This window comes from Bos indicus, chromosome 13 (genome assembly GCF_029378745.1).
Source record: "Bos indicus isolate NIAB-ARS_2022 breed Sahiwal x Tharparkar chromosome 13, NIAB-ARS_B.indTharparkar_mat_pri_1.0, whole genome shotgun sequence".
Lineage (NCBI taxonomy): Eukaryota > Metazoa > Chordata > Mammalia > Artiodactyla > Bovidae > Bos > Bos indicus.
The window spans coordinates 58,159,330-58,178,089 of NC_091772.1; the positions used below are offsets into that span (position 1 = coordinate 58,159,330).

At 50.3% G+C, this 18,760-nt stretch overlaps 1 protein-coding gene across 1 annotated transcript; it reads left to right on the top strand.

Annotated features, from left to right (window-relative positions):
• The first annotated feature begins 336 nt into the window (after positions 1-336).
• Positions 337-11,003, top strand: ANKRD60 (ankyrin repeat domain 60). Its single transcript, XM_019972694.2, has 4 exons — positions 337-735; positions 5,599-5,729; positions 7,452-7,617; positions 10,536-11,003. The coding sequence occupies exons 1-4, from the start codon at positions 381-383 to the stop codon at positions 10,835-10,837; spliced, it is 954 nt and encodes a 317-aa protein (XP_019828253.2). The 5' UTR covers positions 337-380; the 3' UTR covers positions 10,838-11,003.
• The last annotated feature ends 7,757 nt before the right edge of the window (positions 11,004-18,760 follow it).

The following is an 18,760-nucleotide window of genomic DNA, read 5'->3' on the forward strand; positions in this document are numbered from 1 at the left end:
CACAGTTTTCCCGCTTAAAGGACCTGACGTTCAGCTGGGAAGGGGAGTTGGGGGTGTGGTGCGGGGGCGCACGCCTCGTGGTGATGCCTCTGTATTGATCTCAGTAAATCTCCCCACTGTTTTAAAAGCGCCCGTGCCCATTCCCCTTATTCAAGAAGCTGCATCAGGTCCACGTGAAGCCCGCTTTGGTTAACTGCGGCGGCCCATCGGCCCACCGCGGGTAGGCGGGGCGGGTGGGGGGGTCACCTGTCCGGAGGAGGGGCGGGGGCGCCGGTGACGCGCGACCACTTCTTGGAGCGGGGATGACGCGCAAGACGGGTCAAGCGGCTGCGATGATGCGCGCAAGACGGGGTAAAGCGGCTGGGGCCGGGCTGCGGGCCATGAGGAGGGGGGCGGCGGAGGCAGCGACGCCGCCGGGGGGCACCATTCGCCGCGACCCCGCTGCGGCCTGGCCGCCCACGCCGGGGGCGGACTCTGCCGGCCCGCGGCCCCACTCCCCACAGCTGCGGTCCCGCACCCGCGGCTGGAACCACGTCGGGGACCCGCAGGCCGTGAACCAGGCGACTGACGTGGTCCCGGATGTCTTCGCCATGCGAGTGCTGCTGGAAGATTCCGGGGAGATGTTCCGCGTAACAAACTGCCGCAGCAACATGACGGTGCGGGAGCTCAAAGAGGAGCTGGACCTGACAGCCGGCATTCCCTTCAACCTGCAGCGGCTGCAGTACCTGGACCAAGGTGGCCCCTGCCCGACCCCTTTCCTGGCCACGTGCACTCCTCTCCACCCCGCTGCCAAGTCCCCTCTGAACCTACAATGGGGCAAGGGAAGCCCGCCCAGACCAGGACCCCCAGATGGGTCAAAACAAATCCCACACCATGAAACTCCAGGTGGAAAAGCCAATCCTGGCCACCTAGGGACTTCCCAATTCCAGAAAAGCTGGGTTCCTGTTAGACCTCAGATCTCCAGGCAAACCCTGTCCACAGCAAGACCCTGATCTGTAGCAAATCCTCCAGTCTCAAAGCCAGCTGTCTAGTCCACCCTGTCAACCCAGTCCAGGTCAGAGCCCCCAATCCCAAACCAGACGCTGCCCACCCCCCTAGGACCCTCAGACACCCAGACTCTCAGACTCCCATGTCTCTCTTCATCAGGGACCCAAGTCCCAAAGCCACACAAGACCTCAAGCCTGAAACATTTGTCCTCAACAGACCCCACAAACCTGCTTATGTCAGGCCCCCAAATGGAGGCAAACTTCTAGTGTCTGTGCTACGCTGTGGGACACCAGGACCCCCAATCCACCATTCAGTTGTATCCACGCAAGGACCCCAAGCCCAGAACAAGCCTGCCTAAAACTTACCCCAAATCTCCAAGGTTACCGTGACTACTTCAGAACCCTGGATTCTTTGGCAAAGTGTCCACACACAGACACTAGAGCTTGGAACAAGCCCTGCTCATTTCAGGGCCCTCAAGCCAAGAACCAATCTGCCCAAGACTGAACCCCCTAATCCCTAGACTAAACCAAGTGACCATGAGAACCCTGAATCCTCCAGCAACCAAGTAGACTCCAGGACACTAGAGCCTTAAACAAACTCTGTGAGCCTCAGAACCCACATCTCTCCGCAAACCATACTCATGTTTGAACCTCAAATACAATCCCCAAGTGACCCCCTGCTCACAACAGAAACCTGAATCCCAGAGCAGATGGGCTCAATTCTGAGTCCCTCATCTCTGCCTAACCAATCACTCATCTGAACCCCATTCCATCAGCCGTCTCTGTCTACATAAGGATGTCAGACCCCAAAATGAACTCTGCCCACATCTGACAACTCAACTGTGACCACACCAGAAGCCCAGGCCAAGAGTCTTCAGAAGAGCTCTAAAGCATAAGACAGAGTCCGCCCACAATAGAACCCCAAAACTCAAGTCCAGTGTACTCATATCTGAACCCCAAACCTCCATGGAAATCATGTTTGCCCTCCGAGGTTTAAGCCAGCCATATGCGTGTAAGGAAGCCAAAGCTCAAAACAAGCCTTGCCTACATGAGGACCACCCCCCCCCCCAGACTCAAAGCAAACTCTGCTTGTGTTTGAAACCCAAATCCCACATCAGCCTCAGTCACATTTAAACCCCAAGTTCAAGACCAAACCCTGCCTATATCAGGACTCTGAATCTCATAGCAGAACCTGTTGCCACTGAATCCAGGGCAGACCTATCCGATTCCTCATCCCTATGCTATCCAGGACCCCCAAATGCCAAAACAAATCCTTCCCACAGAAGGACTCTACATCCCAGAACAGATCCTTCCCACACCAGGACCCCCAGGCAGAGTGCAAACCTTGCCTCCATCAGAATCCCAAATCTCAAAACAAACCCTGTCCACATTTGAACCCCAAATACTGGACACTGACCCAGTCCATATCAGGACCTCAAATCTCAAGCTGCCTCCTTGTCCATGTCAGGAGCTCGAAGCTAGCCCAACCGGAATCAGAACCCAGCACTCAAAGCTCCCTGTGACTGACTCAGGACCCCAAGGTCCCCTGTCCAGATAAACCCCACATAGGAGACATCCAGTGGACCCAGAGCACATCCTCTCCCCCTAGGGTCTCCTTCCTTCACCCCGTGGGTCTGGCTGTCCCCATCCCATCCCTATGATATGCAGAATATGAGAGCAGGATCAAAGCCCCCCCAGCCTCTACCATCTCCCCACCTGCTTGAAATCAGCACAAAAACAAGAAAACAAAGGTAAAAAATAACTCTCTGGGCTGCTGCACAGAGAAAGTGAACAGCCGGTGGCGCAGAGAGACTGCAGTTATACTGCAGGGGCCGTGAAGCGATAGAGATGAAGACTTGAAGCAGCCTGTCTCCCCGAGCTCCAAGCTCCCAGACATTGCCCTTCTGGGGCTCAGTATCCTGATTTGTAAACCACAGCCCCATTAGCTCCGGAATCCTCAGTGCCGTTTCCTCCTTTAGGCAGAAACGACTCCAGAAACACAGAATGCATACTGAAGAGCAAAGTCCTGTCCTTTACCCTCTTGGAAATCGGTTAAGCATTTTTCATGATGTATTTGCTTTGCTAGAGCAGTATTTGGAAGAATGCTTAAGAGCATTTTCGAGATTTTATGTGGAAAGAAATGTACCTGGATTTAATGTGTTAAAAGTGAAGTGAGCTATGGAAGTGCTTAGAGTCCCAAAGCAAGTAATTTAAGAATTATGTGTCTTGAACTGCAGATGTCTGACACCCCTCCTGTTAATTTATTTTCACCCATGAGCTATGCCGAGCGATAGATTCAAGAAAGCTAAGAGGGAAAGAAAGAGACGAAGTGGCTTAACACTGATGTCACAATCCTGTTAGTCAGCAAGCACTTAGCAACTGTTAGAAGCTTGACCTCTCTTGTGGTTGCCATCCTTACTGTTGACGGCAAACAAGAAAGAAGGTATACCACGATGATGGAAGAAATTTGGGCTTCTTCCAATAAATAATCAGTCTGACGCCTCTTTACCCACCTCAAAGGTTGCCAGAGAGGATCAAATGAGATAATGTGTGTGAAAACCCTGAAAGACTTAACTCTAAAAGGGGGTGAAGCATTCTCCTGGAGGCGGGTCCCCTTCCCATGTTTGTTGTCAACTCTAATAATTTATTTAGGTGGTGATAATTAGTATTTGTCCAAGCCGAAGGCAGTTGCTGCCTGCCTGTAAAAGGAGAATGTGCTCTGATTTTCTCTAAGAGCTGTTTGCTGCTGCTGCTGCTGCTAAGTCGCTTCAGTCGTGTCCGACTCTGTGCGACCCTATAGACGGCAGCCCACCAAGGCTCCCTTGTCCCTGGGATTCTCCAGGCAAGAACACTGGAGTGGGTTGCCATGTCCTTCTCCTCTAAGAGCTGTTTAGCTGGTGTGAATTGTGCTCTTGTCTTTCTCGGAGAAACACCACCTTGCTCCAGTTTTTTTCAAAGTTGTTAGGAAGTCATCGAGTTGTCTTATTTAGACTAATTACTGATTATCCTCAGTGTGAGAACCACAAATAAGACCCTAATTAACAGATTTGCTAATCGCTGTTCCATGTTTCCATCCACCAACTGGAGTTGCTGGGAACCAAAGGGTGCCAACAAAGTCTAGAGTGAGTGGGCAGGGCATCGAGGAGAGGCAGGGCTGGTTGGAGTCCCGGTGTTGCTGTTCACTGGTCATGTGAGCCTCGGTCTGCTTCTGCGGCAAATGGACCAGCCAAACCTGGCTTGTCGTGAGGATTAAAGAATGTGGGTGCTGAGTACTGGCACTTAGTAATCACTCAATCATGAAACCAAAAATGCTCACAAATTCTACTCGGAATAAATGATAATCCAACCTGGGCAGAGTTGAGACATTCCATTCCTAGGTCTGCTTATTGGAAAAGGCCGATTAATCCTTCAGCTAGATTACAGGTGGCCAGGTAGGAAGATGTGTGTGTGTATTTCCAAAGGTAAACTGAAATCAACTTCATTTTCTTGAAATGTTCTACAGTCCTCTTCTACTAATTCTGACCATCTTCCCCCAAGGGTATGAGTAAGGGGCAGTTTTGGGTGATGACACATAGACAGGATACCATACTTTTCTTCCATACCAAGTCCAAATTATGGTGGGGGTCGACATGGAGATGCTCATATTACCATAGGGTCTCCACTGGGGCAGTTTTGTCCCCCTGGAGGCCATCTGGCAAAGTCTAGAGACATTTCAGTGGTCACACCTAGCTGAGCAGGCTGCCGCCACCTTGGGGGTAGAGGCCAGGAATTCTATAAAGACCCTGCAATGTCCAGGAAGACCACACAGCAGATAGTCATTCGGCCCCAAGGGTCACGAGTGCAGAGGTTGAGAAATGCTGCCATAGACTATAATTTGAAAGATCCAACATTTTTTTCTCATTATTACCTCTTTAAGCTAACTGATGACAACATTAACCAGAATCAGTATTTTAGTTTAGGGGTATATGACTTGTATAACCACTTTATTACCTGTCTGTAATTTACAGTTACTTCAAGTAGTTCTACTTAGAGTTGGCCTCCTGAAATGACTTTTGTTCACTTCATGTACTTTTTGTGTGTGATGGGTTAAATTATAACTGGGGCTTCCCAGTTGGCACTAGTGGTAAAGAACCTGCCTGTCAATGCAGGAGACATAAGAGGTGTGGTGTGATCCCTGGGTTGGGAAGATCCCCTTGCAGAAGGGCATGGCAATCCACTCCAGCATTCTTGCCTGGAGAATCCCATGGACAGAGGAGCCTGGGAGGCTACAGTCCATAGGGTGGCAAGAAGTTGGACATTACTGAAGCGACTTAGCATGCACACACGCAAGTTATACTTACAGAATTTTATGATTTATTGCTTTTTTTTTTTTTTTTGGTGGGGAAAGGTTTGGCTTCTCTTTGAGTTAAGCCAAATTCATTTTCTAAAAAAATATCAGCTACTACAAACAGACATACGTGGTTTTATCAAATGAGACTAGTGCTCAAGTGTCTCAAAGTATTTTTGTGATACCCAAATATCACAAATAAGATAATCTCTTCACTAAACCAGGGTAACAATTTATCTTTAATGCCTGATTTTTCTTTTTAAAGATAAAAATTGTTCCCCATAGGAATTTTGATGGATGATGCTACGCTGAAGTTCCACGACGTTATTCCTGGTGGAATTATTTCATTATGTATCTGGCACTATGATGGATGGACGGAACTGGTTTTGGCGGCTGTGGAAGGGGATTCCAGTAAGGTGTTTTCATGCTTCTTTAAATGGATATTATACTTTATGAAGCAACTGTAGATTGTGTATGGGTATGTGTGTAGGGGGAAGTTGCTTGTTCTTTAATGTGAATATTTATTGAAAGTTGCAGAGTAGAGAGAATAACAATGACTTGTCATCATGATCAAATCGTGTGTTTCCATTTGCTGTTTGGCTTTGCGGTTTCTCCCTGTCCACGGACTTGTGATTTGTAACCCAGTCACTCTACCCCGAAAGGAACCAGCGCAGCCCTTTTTCTATTCACTTGTATATTTGCATGCATTCTAAGTCTCTTCAGTCGTGTCCGACTCTTTGCCACCCCATGGAGTAGCCCACCAGGCTCCTCTGTCCATGGGATTCTCCAGGCAACAATACTGGAGTGAGTTGCCTTTCTTTTCTCCAAGGGAGCTTCCCGACACAGGGATCAAACCTGGGTCTCCTGCATTGCAAGCAAATTCTTTACCACTAGCAACCACAAGTATATTTGGTAAAGTTGAAAACCTGATTTAACAGCCGAGGACGCCAGATAAGTTGGAACTGTGCAGTCCAGAGCGTTCGTCGCTGCAAAAAAACCAAAAAAAGTCCCAGGGGTCTGCCCCTACCTGACAGGTAGAGGCTTGGAAACACAGAAGCCCTGACCCTTGGCCAGGCCTTGAGCAGGGCTCTGGTGTGGGGCGGGGGTGGGGGCAGGCGGGGGCGGGAGTGAGACTGGAGGAGGAAATGTCTACCCAACAGTGAAGGTGAATCGCTCAGACACAGGGGGCAAGTGCAAGTTCTTTGTGGAAAATAAATTCGATGACAAGCGAGGAACCTGTGGAGGAGACAGTTCACTTCTGGCTGGGATGCGGATCATGGGGAGGGGGGTGGTTGGGATGGGGTTCTGGGGAGCGGCGGTGGTTCTAGGACGTCAGGGCAGGGACCCAGCAACCCTGCTGCCCTGGAGCAAGAGCCTTAGAGCCCATCCCCCCAATATTTGCACAACTCTCTGGTTCCTTCTCTGCGTTTCTCCCCCTCCTCTGCCTTCCCTGGATTCCTCTCGGGCTGTGTCCATTCTGGGTTCTCTGACTCTTGCTTTGAATGTGGGGTGGGTCTCCCCCAACTCATCTTGGGCCAGAACTGTCATCACCCCCCTGCATCAGGAACTGGGCTCCTCTCCGTTGGAGCCGTAGCCTTCCTCCAGGGCTCAGATCTTTAATTCTCCATGAGAAGATTCTGTCCCAGGGCTGTTATTCACCTGACAGCAGAGTTCAGAGTGTCCCAAACGTTAACGGAGACAATGGGCCTAAGAATAGACCGGAAGGCCAAGGTTCATCAACTCTCCCTAGGAGTGCGTGCTCCCTTGGAGGTGGGGGGGTGTTCGGTGTTGGCGGGGGTCTTCCTTCAGGGCTGCAGCCCCCTTCCTCTGGACACCCAGAAAAGCTATTTTTCTCTCTTCAAAACATGGACAGGAAGAATTTCCTGCCTCCCAAGCCTGTCTGGTGGTAAATTTGTGTTTCCTGGACGTGCAGAGAGAGATACCCCTGGCTGGTTTCCAGCTTCTCCCTCCCCTAGGGGCTGCTACCACCACCCCCCAACCCGGCCTGTCCCATCCACCTCCTGCACGTGGCGTCCAAGCTGACTTCCCCGCCAGGGTGTCCCGGGACCCACCAGCCAGGTGCCTCTGTGTTCCCGAGGTCACTGAGACTCACGCATGTAACTGTGTGTCTCATCCAGCTGGCTTGCCTCGGCGTTGCCGAAGACACTTTCTACCGAACTGCAAATTCGGGGCGTTTTGACGACAGGCAGTGGAAGAAGTGGATTTCCCAGAGAGCGTTCGTGGCCTTGTATGTTGCCTCACACAGGGGCCACTCAGAGGCTGTGCAATACCTTCTAGAACACGGTAAATCTCATAGCGGCTGGGTATGTTCACGTGGCTGGTGTTCAGTCACTGAGTCATGTCTGACTCTTTGCAACCTCATGGACTGCAGCATGCCAGGCTTCCCTGTCCTTCACCATCTCCCAGAATCAGCTCAAACTCATGTCCATTGAGGGGCTTTCCTGGTGGCTCAGACAGTAAAGCGTCTGTCTGCAATACGGGAGACCTGGGTTCAATCCCTGAGTCGGGAAGATACCCTGGAGAAGGAAATGGCAACCCACTCCAGTATTCTAGCCTGGAAAATCCCATGGACGGAGGAGCCTGGTAGACAACAGTCTATGGGGTCACAAAGAATCAGACACGACTGAGTGGATCAGTTTCTTCTTCATGTCCACTGAGTATGTTCAAGAGTAGGGTCTTTTGCAGGCAAGGGGGTCACAGTGGCTTGTCCTCCTGGTTCGCTCAGTAGTGGTTTCCTGGACCTAAGTTTGTCAACCACCAATTAAGGTCCCCACTGGGCCACTCGTTCACTGTCTGAGGGGGCTGAGGACATGCTAACTGAGGCCAAGAGAGGCAATACAGCCTCTCTTGGCCAGGGTTCAGGAAGACAGAATTTTTCAGGACACCACGTCACAGGGCTTCCTGGTTCATAGTGTCCAACCAGACCCCGCTGGGGATATTCCCAGACCATCCTGTTATTTCCTTCCCACCTGGGGTCCCTTTTCTGCCCAAGGAGTCTAGCCCCATGCTGACATCCCTCCCTTGGTGGCTGGCAAGCTGGCCAGTCTCCTTTCTCCAAGCCTTTGAATTATTTGTCCCACACCCTTGTTTTCATCTCTCCTCCACCAAAGGGCAATTACTCTCTCTGTCCACAGACACAGAAGCCTTAGCCTGGCTTGTCTCCCAATTAAAGGGCTTTGCCTGAGGTTCTTTGAGAGTATGTTTTATCTTTCCTGAATGTAGAGCGTTTGGGGGAAAAGAGGCCTGGGACTGAGGTGCAGACCATTCAAAAACATGAGAAAACCGTGTCAGACATCCCAGGCCACCAGCTTCCTCCAGAAAAAGCACAGAGTATTTGATCACTGGTTTCCCAGGTGGTTCAATGATAAAAGAACCTGCCTGCCAATGCAGGAGGTGCCTGTTTGATCCTTGGGTCAGGAAGATCCCCTGGAGAAGGGAATGGCAACCCACTCCAGTATTCTTGTCTGGAGACTCCCAAGGACAGAGGAGCCTGGTAGATTACAATCCATGGGGTTGCAAAGAGTCAGACATGACTGGGCATGCACACACTCTTGGGGCTCAGGAGGGGGCTTCATCTGAGGATCTCCCACATCAACTTGGCTCCAGATTAGACCCCCTCTTCCCAGCCTTTGGCCTTGATCCCAGGCTCTCTGTGCTATTTCCCCCACTTTCACCAACCAAGCTGGGAAAACATCTCCAATGCTTGGGCAGGATGACAGGCCATATGTCTGTGATGGGTAGGGGTTTTTGTGACGGTCCTCCCCTCTTTCTGCACTTCTCCTGTTGTAGGATGAAATATGGGCTTTTCACGGCCCAGCAGTCCTTTAAGCTCATAAAAAGTCATTTTCACTCTGATGGAACTGTGATGTATTTGAAAGCACCAGTTAAAAAATTACAGCCAGCTTGGCAAAGTTTTCTGTCCTTTGCAGACAGCAGCTGTAAAGAGGTACTGGGGCCAAGGCAGGGTGTTGTGAGAACCCATTTAAAACTTTACCTCACTGACCAGTCATAGCTCATAAAAACTGGCTACCAAAATGTCAGCTGCGTATAATTGAATTGCCTTGTTCTCTCTGTCATGGTATTTGTTACCCAGAATTTGATTCAATTCAACAAGTCTATATTGGACACCTGTCATTAGCCCACCCATCTGTGGGAGACAGTGAGGGATTCAATCCAAGTGAAGTCCGTCCATGAGTCAGGCTGCTCAGCCTCTGACATCTTCCAGGGGCCTGTCTTCTCCAGGCATCACCCAGGCTACGTGCCGGGGATGAAAACAGCAATGATCAAAACAAGCATGTTTTCTGCCCATGTGGAGTTTATGAAGGCAAGTCAGCAAATTATTACAAATAATTAATTCCATGGTCAGTCATGCGTGGAATGTTCTGGAGACACAGAAGATCTATTGAACAAAATGCAGGGGCTCCCCAGATGGCTCAGTGGTAAAGAACCCTCTTACCAACACAGGTAGATGTGAGAGATGTGGGTTCAATCGTTGGGGTGGGAAGATCCCCTGGAGGAGGGCATGGCAACCCACTCCAGTATTCTTGCCTGGAGAATCCCATGAACAGCGGAGACTGGCAGGGTGCAGTCTGTGGGGTCACAAAGAGTCAGACGTGACTAAACTATGCAGAGGGGGATTCTTGGGGAGGAGGACTAAGGAGCGTTTTCCTGAGGAAGTGAATGAAACCTCAAGAAACATAAGGTTATCCCAAGGGAGGGGCGGAAGGATGAGAGTGTTTTTAGCAAAGGAAACAGCATGTGCAAAGATCCTGAGGCAAGGTAAGGGAGCAGGTGTGTTGAAAGGATAAAGCTAGAAGGCTGGTTAAGTGAAGCATGGAATGGTGGGGGAGGAAGATCGCTGAGTCGGGGGGTGGGTAATGCTAGAGTGATAAGGCGAGGTGGGTAGGACAGAGCGGTGAAGACTGAGAACATTGCCCCAAGGATTTGAGCGAGGATTGTAGAAAGGTCTTTGTCTGCCACAAGAGGAGCCTGAGGGTGAAGCAGGGCTGGATGCTGGGTCGGGGGGATACAGGAGTGATCCCTTCATGGCACTGGTACCAGGGTGGGGAGCAGTTATTCATTCTCCAAAGCATTCCTTTCCAAACCTCGGCCCCTCCCTGTGAGTTTCTTCTTGAACAGGTTTCTGAAGGTTGGCTCTGGCCAGCAGGGTGGCCCTCCCTGAGCCGACTCTTATTTCCCAGGTGCCAACTGTCAGGGAAGATCCCCTGTGGGCAGGACGCCCCTGCATGTGGCTGCAGCCATGAGCCGGCTGGACTGTATCAGCCTCCTGCTCAACTATGGGGCCTCCATCAACGACAAGGATGCCAAGGGGGAGACGCCCATGTCCGTCGCCCGCCGCCTGAACCGTACCCAGAGCGAGCGACGGATGTTCCTCTTCTACTGGCTGGTGAAGATGGGGACTAAGGACCCGCTGGACCCTGTGGTGAACAAGGCTTTTCGGAGAGTCAAGTCCGGGTTCGGCACCAAGGACAGCAAAGTGTAGGAACGTTTGCATGTTGACACCGACTCGGGGTAACTTTCCTGAGTTCAGGTCCACGGTGAACAGTGGCCGTGGTGAGCAGAAATTCAGGGAAACATGGCAATTAATCTGAATCAGACACAAAATGATCTGTCCTGTTTGCAAATGACGTGGGGAGAATATTGATAGAAGTGGGTGACTTTGTGTTCATTTCCTAACCCATTATGGATCTAACAGACTCCCACGCCAGCCTTTAATTTCGAGCTATTTGTTCATCATACCCAGGAACGCTGCTTGGGGTGATGGGGACCAATTACCTCCTCTCCCGTCTGGACACCATCTAATGCATCCGCATAGCAGGGGTAATGGACACAATGAGAGTAGCTCTTGTTATGGTACAAAACCAGGGCGGGCGGTTGTCGCCGGCTGGTGGGCAGTGTCACCTGTGAATTCCAGCTCGTTAAATTCATGGAACAAGATGCTCCCTGAGCTCGCAATGTTCCAGAAGTTTTCCTGAGCCTTCCTGGAGGGGTCTGCTGTCTGAGTCAGAGGTAGGGTTGGGGTGGGAAGCGAGGCTGGCCAGAAGACATCCGAGCTTGGTTGCCCACAAGGGGCCCCTGGTTACTCTTGGTGAAAAGGGGTGAGTTGACATTGGATTTAAAGGAGACCAGTGCAAAAGATGACGAGAGCTCGTAAAGGAGAGAGTTTGAACTGGCAGCTTCTTATTGTCCTCTTGTCCCATCCCCAAAGGTCCAAGCACTCTCCTCCCCGACACTAGCTTTCTCCTGTCCTTCTAGAACTGGGGGAGCTCCAGCATCCTTACTAGGGGGCAGCGTCTATGCTGGGCTCTGGGCTCGACAGCCCATGAAAGCTGCCATGTGAGTGATGAGCTGAGTGTAGGAGACCAGATGGAGGGGTGAGGACTGGAGCAGACTGACGTGTACCCTGCCCACACCTTGCCTGAAGAAGATGCTGCCACTCAGCAGTAAGTGAGCCAAAGGCAGCTAGAGCTTTCCAGAGCCAGGAACCTGGCTTTTTAATCTAAATCTTGATTTTTAAGTGTTGGCTTGAATTATCCCCTGGAGAAGGGAAAGGCTACCCACTCCAGTATCCTGGCCTAGAGAGTTCCATGGACTGTATAATCCATGGGGTTCCAAAGAGTCGGACATGACTGAGCGACTTTCACTTTCTTTTCTTTTGAATTATTTTAAGACCAGCATATGGTACAAAAGGAGAAGATTTGGGGCACACGGATGGGCCTGCCAAACATCATCAAACTAACTTGTTTCACCTGGGAGATGGTGGGCACACTCTAGGACTCCTCGGACTGCTCCCTGGCTCCGAAACCTCAGGGTGGGAATGGCCGTGGTTGTTCCTGGGCGATGCTGTCCAACCTCGCCCCCACAGCCACACGTGTTTCTCTGAAGCCCTTCCAGGGCTAGTCTGTGTGGCAGTGGTCCCTCTACTGGTGCAGATTCTTTTTTTCTTTTTTTTTGGTCTCAGACCTGAACTTAGTCATTTTCCAAGGAACCCTGGTTCTGAAGTTCTGATTTTTAAGGAGCTGGAAAATGGCACTGCATCCCAGCTGCCCTTCTCTCCAACTTAGATCCCAAGAACTGGAACTGGATTCAGCTTTTACATCAATGGGCCGCATTTCCTGCTGTCTTTGCAAGGAAGATCCGCGTTGATGATGTGGCTTTACGCTTGGTGGACGTGGCTGGACCCAGCTCAGCAATCTGTTTGACAAATAATAGTCGGGGAAAAAGAAAATACAGCTCGGCATCAACTATGTCAAAACAGAGATCCTGTTTTTGGCAGATGTTCCCCAAAGTCAATAGGCAGATATTAAATAGCCTCACCCAGTGGGGTCAGTTCATTTAGCTGATGAGGTGTGTTGGCAGGGGGACCTGGGCACCCTTTTAACTTAACAAGTGGTGTGACTCACAGTCATGGGTTTTCCGGGAGTTCTGCTCTCCTGTCTTTATTGTTAGGAGAGTCACCTGCCTGACACTTGTCCCCAAAACTTTGGAGGGAAGCCCTCTGTCTTCATCACCCCCAGTTCAGCTAAACACTTGGCCAGGAACTGAACAAGTTCCAAACTGTGATGACATTTTGCTTGGTCTGTGGCAGGGTCATTAAAACCCTCCTGTAGGTCCTGGGGACTCTTCCTTTCAGACAATCTTAACATCCGAGTTGTTCTAGTCAAATAACCTTGCATTGCCTTGTCAATAAAATTTGTCCACAGCCTCAGAAGAGTTGATTTGCAATTGGTTGCAATCATGTTACGCTTTGCAGATAATTTTATTCAACATTTGAAGTTTTGTGGGGTCATACTTTGGAGCCAACAGATTTTTTTTTTTTTAAAGGGGTTGATCTCAAACATTTGTATAGGATCCTGAAATCCTTTTAGGCCCAAGGTATTGAGGGTGGTCTTTAGTGGTGGTCTGCTTTTGCCCAGGTGGGCCTCACCTCTGTGTGGAGAGTGACTGGCTTCCTCGGAGTTACGATCAATCGTCTGGGTATAATATCCGTCTCCCTGCTCTGTATTTCGTATCTCCTGAGAGGCTGAACTCGATTGCCAGAATGGGACTGCTACCAGGGTAGTGTGGATGTAAGGGCTGGGTCAGAGTGGACCCCAGGTTGCATCTTGGTGGCTCTGCCCTATGGCCTTGGGGTACCGGAGGATGGAGGGTGGTTATGGTGTCTGGGCCCCCAGGTTGTTGGGAGGGGGCACCCAGTACATGCCGGCTCTTGTCAGCTGAGAGCTTGGTGCAGACTGGCTAAAGTGGGCTCCATTATTGATGATCGAGGAAGGGGAAGAGAGGAGAAACATTTAAGACCATTTAGAACCCTTTCTTGGGCTCTCAAGTTCTGATCAGCAAGAGACAGATGATCTCTGAGCTCAGGAGTCCACAGAAGAGCTGTCCAATGTCCTCGGATCCCTCAGCGCCTCCTGGCCATCGGGGGCCCTGCTCACCAGGGTGCCTTATGTCAGCCAGGAAAACAGCCGTTGGAACCAGGGGAGCCTCTCTGGAGAGGTGGATGGCTCACGCTAAGCACAGCTGTGCCCCCACCACATGACCACTCGCCTTGGCCACCCCTCTGGACCCCTGGCCGCCGGGTCACTGCCCAGGTCTTGGGCATGTGGCCATCTCTCTCCAAAGACTCGGCTGAGAGGCTGCATGCTTGAGTTCTGCCCATCGGGTCCTCCCTCCATCTCTGGTCTGAACGCTCCCTTCTCTGCAGCATAGACACTGACTAGACCTTCCCAGAAAAGCGGAAGGGCACCCACTGGTGGCGCCTCGCTGCAGTGAGTGCCATCAAAACACAGGGTGAGAAAGTTATTCCCTTTTCAAATTGCTCTCAATCCTTTAAGTTCTGACAAGAGGAAAGTCTCCCCTTGGTGTTAGAGGGTCAGGTCCCCCCGCCGACCCCCCAAATACCCTTTTTATAAGATACACAAACAGGGCCACCTTCTGCAGGCAGCACTAGGATTTAATGACATCGTCTGTTTTCAGTGTATCTGTGAGCCGGGATTCTGTTTTTATTTCCACTCCTAACTAGTGCACGACCTCAGGGCAGACTGTCAACTCTCCAGGGACCCTCATCATCTCCATCCCAACCTAGTCGAGATGACCCATGTGGGTGGTCCTCAGAAAGGGCCTGGGCCTGTGGGCTACCCTGCAGGTCCCACTTAGGATTTCCCTCTGCCATTGGATGGGTGGCCTTGGGCCAGGCAACTGCGTGTCTCAGAGCCTCTGCTGCTTCTTCCATAGCGTTCGGGAAATAAAACCTGCCCCCGCCATCATGGGAGGGGTGCAATGCCTGACACAGAGCAGATGCTTGAAAAATAGTATCCATTATTATTAATATTGCTACCACCACTTAATTTGCTTAAAATGTTTACTCACTGGGGAATCAATACACTTCCCATGTGCAGAAAGCTTCATAAATTTTCAGCAAACCTTATACCATGAGAGTCTCTATCCAGAACTAATCATTCCCAGGGTGGGAGAGATCATTTCTCTCCAACTTTGCTGATTTTAGTACTAAGTACAAGGCTTCCGCAGCAACTTCTAGAAAATCTTTCTGAACTTAAAACTTCAGGGCCAGTTCTGCAGGAGAGAGAGAGAGAGGAAAAAAAAAAAAAAAAAAAAGCGCTCTAGCGCGAGAGGAAAATTCCAGCCTCTCAGCTCAGCCTCCGCAGTGCGTCCTGACTAAGCCAGCACCCAGCAGAGGGCACAGAAGCCCATTAACATTTAGAAAAACGTGGCTGTTTGTGCTCATCGGAAATGTCAGAGCTGCGGCAGCCTGTGCCCCACTGGAAACTTGAGAGTGGGGCTCAGCCACGGGGACTCTCAGACGGCTTCTCAGCCTGAACCCCTGAAATTGCCCATCAAACACACATTTTCTGAGAACATTCATTGTGTCCAGCGAGGGTCCGTGGATCCCCCAAACCTGGGCGCGTAACAAGGGAGGCCAGCAGCAGAGGCCCCAGTTGTTGAGTCAAATCAGTACCTCCATGCAACATCCTTTCTACCCCTTGGGTGGGTGCGCACTGCCAATTTGCAATTTGGAAAAAATTATAAAACACTGGTCCCATCTGGTGGTGCCGTGTGCGTGTGCCCGCGTGTATGCCAGTGTTTGGGTCACAGCTCCCTCTAGTGTTGTAGAGGGGAACTTGCAGCGTCCCACAGCCCTGCCAGATTGCAAAGTAGGTATTCAGAAGGCCCATCTACCCCACTGGGTAAATCTCCCCTACAGAGACGAGAAGACCCTGATGGTGGGCAAGATTGAGGGCAGGAGGAGAAGGGGGCAATAGAGAATGAGATGGCTGGATGGCATCACTGACTTGATGGAGACGAGTTTGAGCAAACTCTGGGAGATGGTGAAGGACAGGGAAGCCTGGTGTGTTGCAGTCCATGGGGATGCAAAGAGTTGGACACGACTGAGCAACTGAATACCGACATAGACGAAGCCCCCCCGGCCATGATGAGATGCGTGTGTCAATGTTCATGGCAGCTGTTTCTGGTGGTGAGTGCCTGGAAACCCTCCAGGTACCCACCACGGGGGAAGGATGGTGCCACATTTTGCAGCTATTAAAAAAAACAACAACAAATGATTTGATGTCCAGGCCAAGGCGTGGCCATGAGGGTTGTCTGTGACGTGTCATTACGTGAAAAGCAGCAAGTTGCCCAGGAGATGTGTATGAGCTCATGGACTTAGAATCCTAAAAAGGAGGCGAATCCAATAAACGTGGACATAAGTTTATTTGAGCAAAAAGGATGATGTCAAAGGTCCTTAAACTCTTAGCATTGCTTACTTCGGGGTCGCAGGGTTGCTCTGCACAACTCTGAAGGATCACAGCAGGCCTGTCTTGTCTTCTTTTATGGTGGCAAAAGACACATAATATAAAACTTGCCATTAATGATTAGGGCATTCACTGTGTTGTGTAACCGTCACTCCTATCCAGTTCCAGAACATTTTCATCAACCCTAAAAAAAAACAAACAACAAAACCCAGACCCAGTAACAGTCCCCACCCCTCGACAAACACTAATCCATTTTCTGGCTCTGTGGATCTGCCCATTTTTGGATAGTGCACACAAACAGAATCCTACAATGTGTGACGTTAGGTGGTCGCTTCTCTGAAATGTTTTCAGGGTTCATCCGTGTTGCAGCGTGGACCAGTGGTCTCTTCCTTTTTGTGGCTGAATAATATCCTATCGTGAATCCATTAGTCAGTTGATGAACATTTGGGTTGTTTCCATCTTTTGACCATTGTGAATAATGCTGCTATGAACATGGGTGTATAAGATTTGTTTGAATACCTGTTTCTTTTGAGTATATACCCGGGAGGGGAAATCTCTGGGTCATAAGATAATTCTATGTTTAACAGAATATGTTACATCTGTAACTAAAAAAATATGAAAAAGGAAAAGAAGAGATCCCCCTTCCACCTGAACTCTCCAAACTTTGAGGACCACAGTAGTCATTTATTGAGCAATTATCCTGGGCCAGACATTCCACATGGCTTCCCTGGTGGCTCCAACGGTAAAGAATCTGACTTCAATGCAGGAGACCCGAGGTCGATTCCTGGGTGGGGAAGATCCCCTGGTGAAGGAAATGGCTACCCACTCCAGTATCCTTGCCTGGAGAATTTCATGAACAGAGGAGCCTGGCAGGCTACAGTCCATGGGGTTGCAAAGAGTCAGACATGATTGAGTGACCAACAGACATTCTGAATGCTTTGTCTCATTTAGCGGTTTCAGAGATGCTGAGAGTCACAGGTTCTCAACCCTGAGTGCAAATTGGTCCTAGGAAGGGCTTGTTAAGACACAGATTGCTGGGCTTCCCTTTTTGATCTGGATTCAGTACATCAGGAGCAGAGCCTGAGATTTCTAACAGATTCCCAGGGATGCTAGTGCTGAGCAGCACTGAGCATGATCTAGTCCATCCAGGCCTGGTTTTCATTGAGGAAACTGAAGCTCAGAGAAGTCAGCAAGTTGCCCAGAGTCACACAGCACGTAAATGGCAGAGTGAGGATGTCTGACTTTAAACCACGGTTCTAGCAAGCACGGGCCAGTACTGAACTGTGCCTGATCACAGACCATGATCCTTCTCCAGGCGTGAACCAGCCGGTCTGGGAGGACTTCCCGGCTGAGAGCTCGGTCACCTCTCTAAGGGCCTCTTTCCCTGCTTGTGAAATGCATAAAATACTAGCATCTCTCAAAGGGGTGCCTACCCAGAGCCTTCTTGCCAGGACAGACCCCTGGGCTGGGCACCACCAGGCAGTGCAGAACACAGGATGGAGAGCAGGTAATCACACCCCACTGACACCTTCTTGTATCAGAGCCAGAGCAGGACACGCCAACGGGGCCCCTGACCATTTTCTTCCTATCTCAGCCTTGAATTCAGGGAAAAGACCCTTCCCAAGTCTCCCGGGGTCAACTCGAGGCTGCCCGCCAGGTGGCGCTGCTGAGCACTGCTGCCGCTGATGGCCACCAGGTGGCGCAGCGAGACCGCAGATGGGCTGCTGCTGCTGCTAAGTCACTTCAGTCGTGTCCGACTCTGTGTGACCCCATAGATGGCAGCCACCAGGCTCCCCCTTCCCTGAGATTCTCCAGGCAAGAACACTGGAGTGGGTTGCCATCCCAAAATGTCCCTCCAGACGTCTGGAACCAGCTGTACAGGATGTAGACCCTGTTGGGTTTAATTTCTTCCTCTCCCTTCGTTTATTCATTTTATTTTTAAAATTTATTTTAAATTGGCGGATAATTGATTTACAGTATGTGTTGGTTTCTGCCATACATCAACATGAATGTATACATTCCCTCTCTCTTGAACCTTCCTCCCACCTCCCACCCCGTCCCACCCCTCTAGGTTGTCCCAGAGTAATAGGTGGAGCCCCCTGTGTTGTTCAGCGAGTTCCCACTGGCTGTCTCACATATGGTAATGTATATTTTCAGTGTACTCTCTCAATTTGCCTCACTCTCTCCTTCCCCACTCTGTGTCCACAAGTCTGTTCCCTACATCTGTGTCTCCATCGCTGCCCTCTCCTCTCCCTTCAGATGTTATACCCCCAAGGACTTTCCATTCTATTATTTCATGCTGTTTTGATCTTTGCATAGCATAGGGGCTTCCCTGGTGGCTCAGGTGGTAAAGAATCTGCCTGCCAATGTAAAAGACCCAGATTCCATCCATTGGTCAGGAAGATCCCCTGGAGGAGGGAATTGCATAGTATAGAATATCTTTTAAACTATCTAACTTTATGTGGATCTTTTCACATAAAATTAATGGGACAAGACTTGTAAAAAGAAATATGGGCTTCCAAAGATTCTTCCTCCAGGGGATCACCAATGGTCTTAGGATGAGGAATAAAAGCCAGCAGCTTTAGAAATCAGAGAAGGCAATGGCACCCCACTCCAGTGTTCTTGCCTGGAGAATC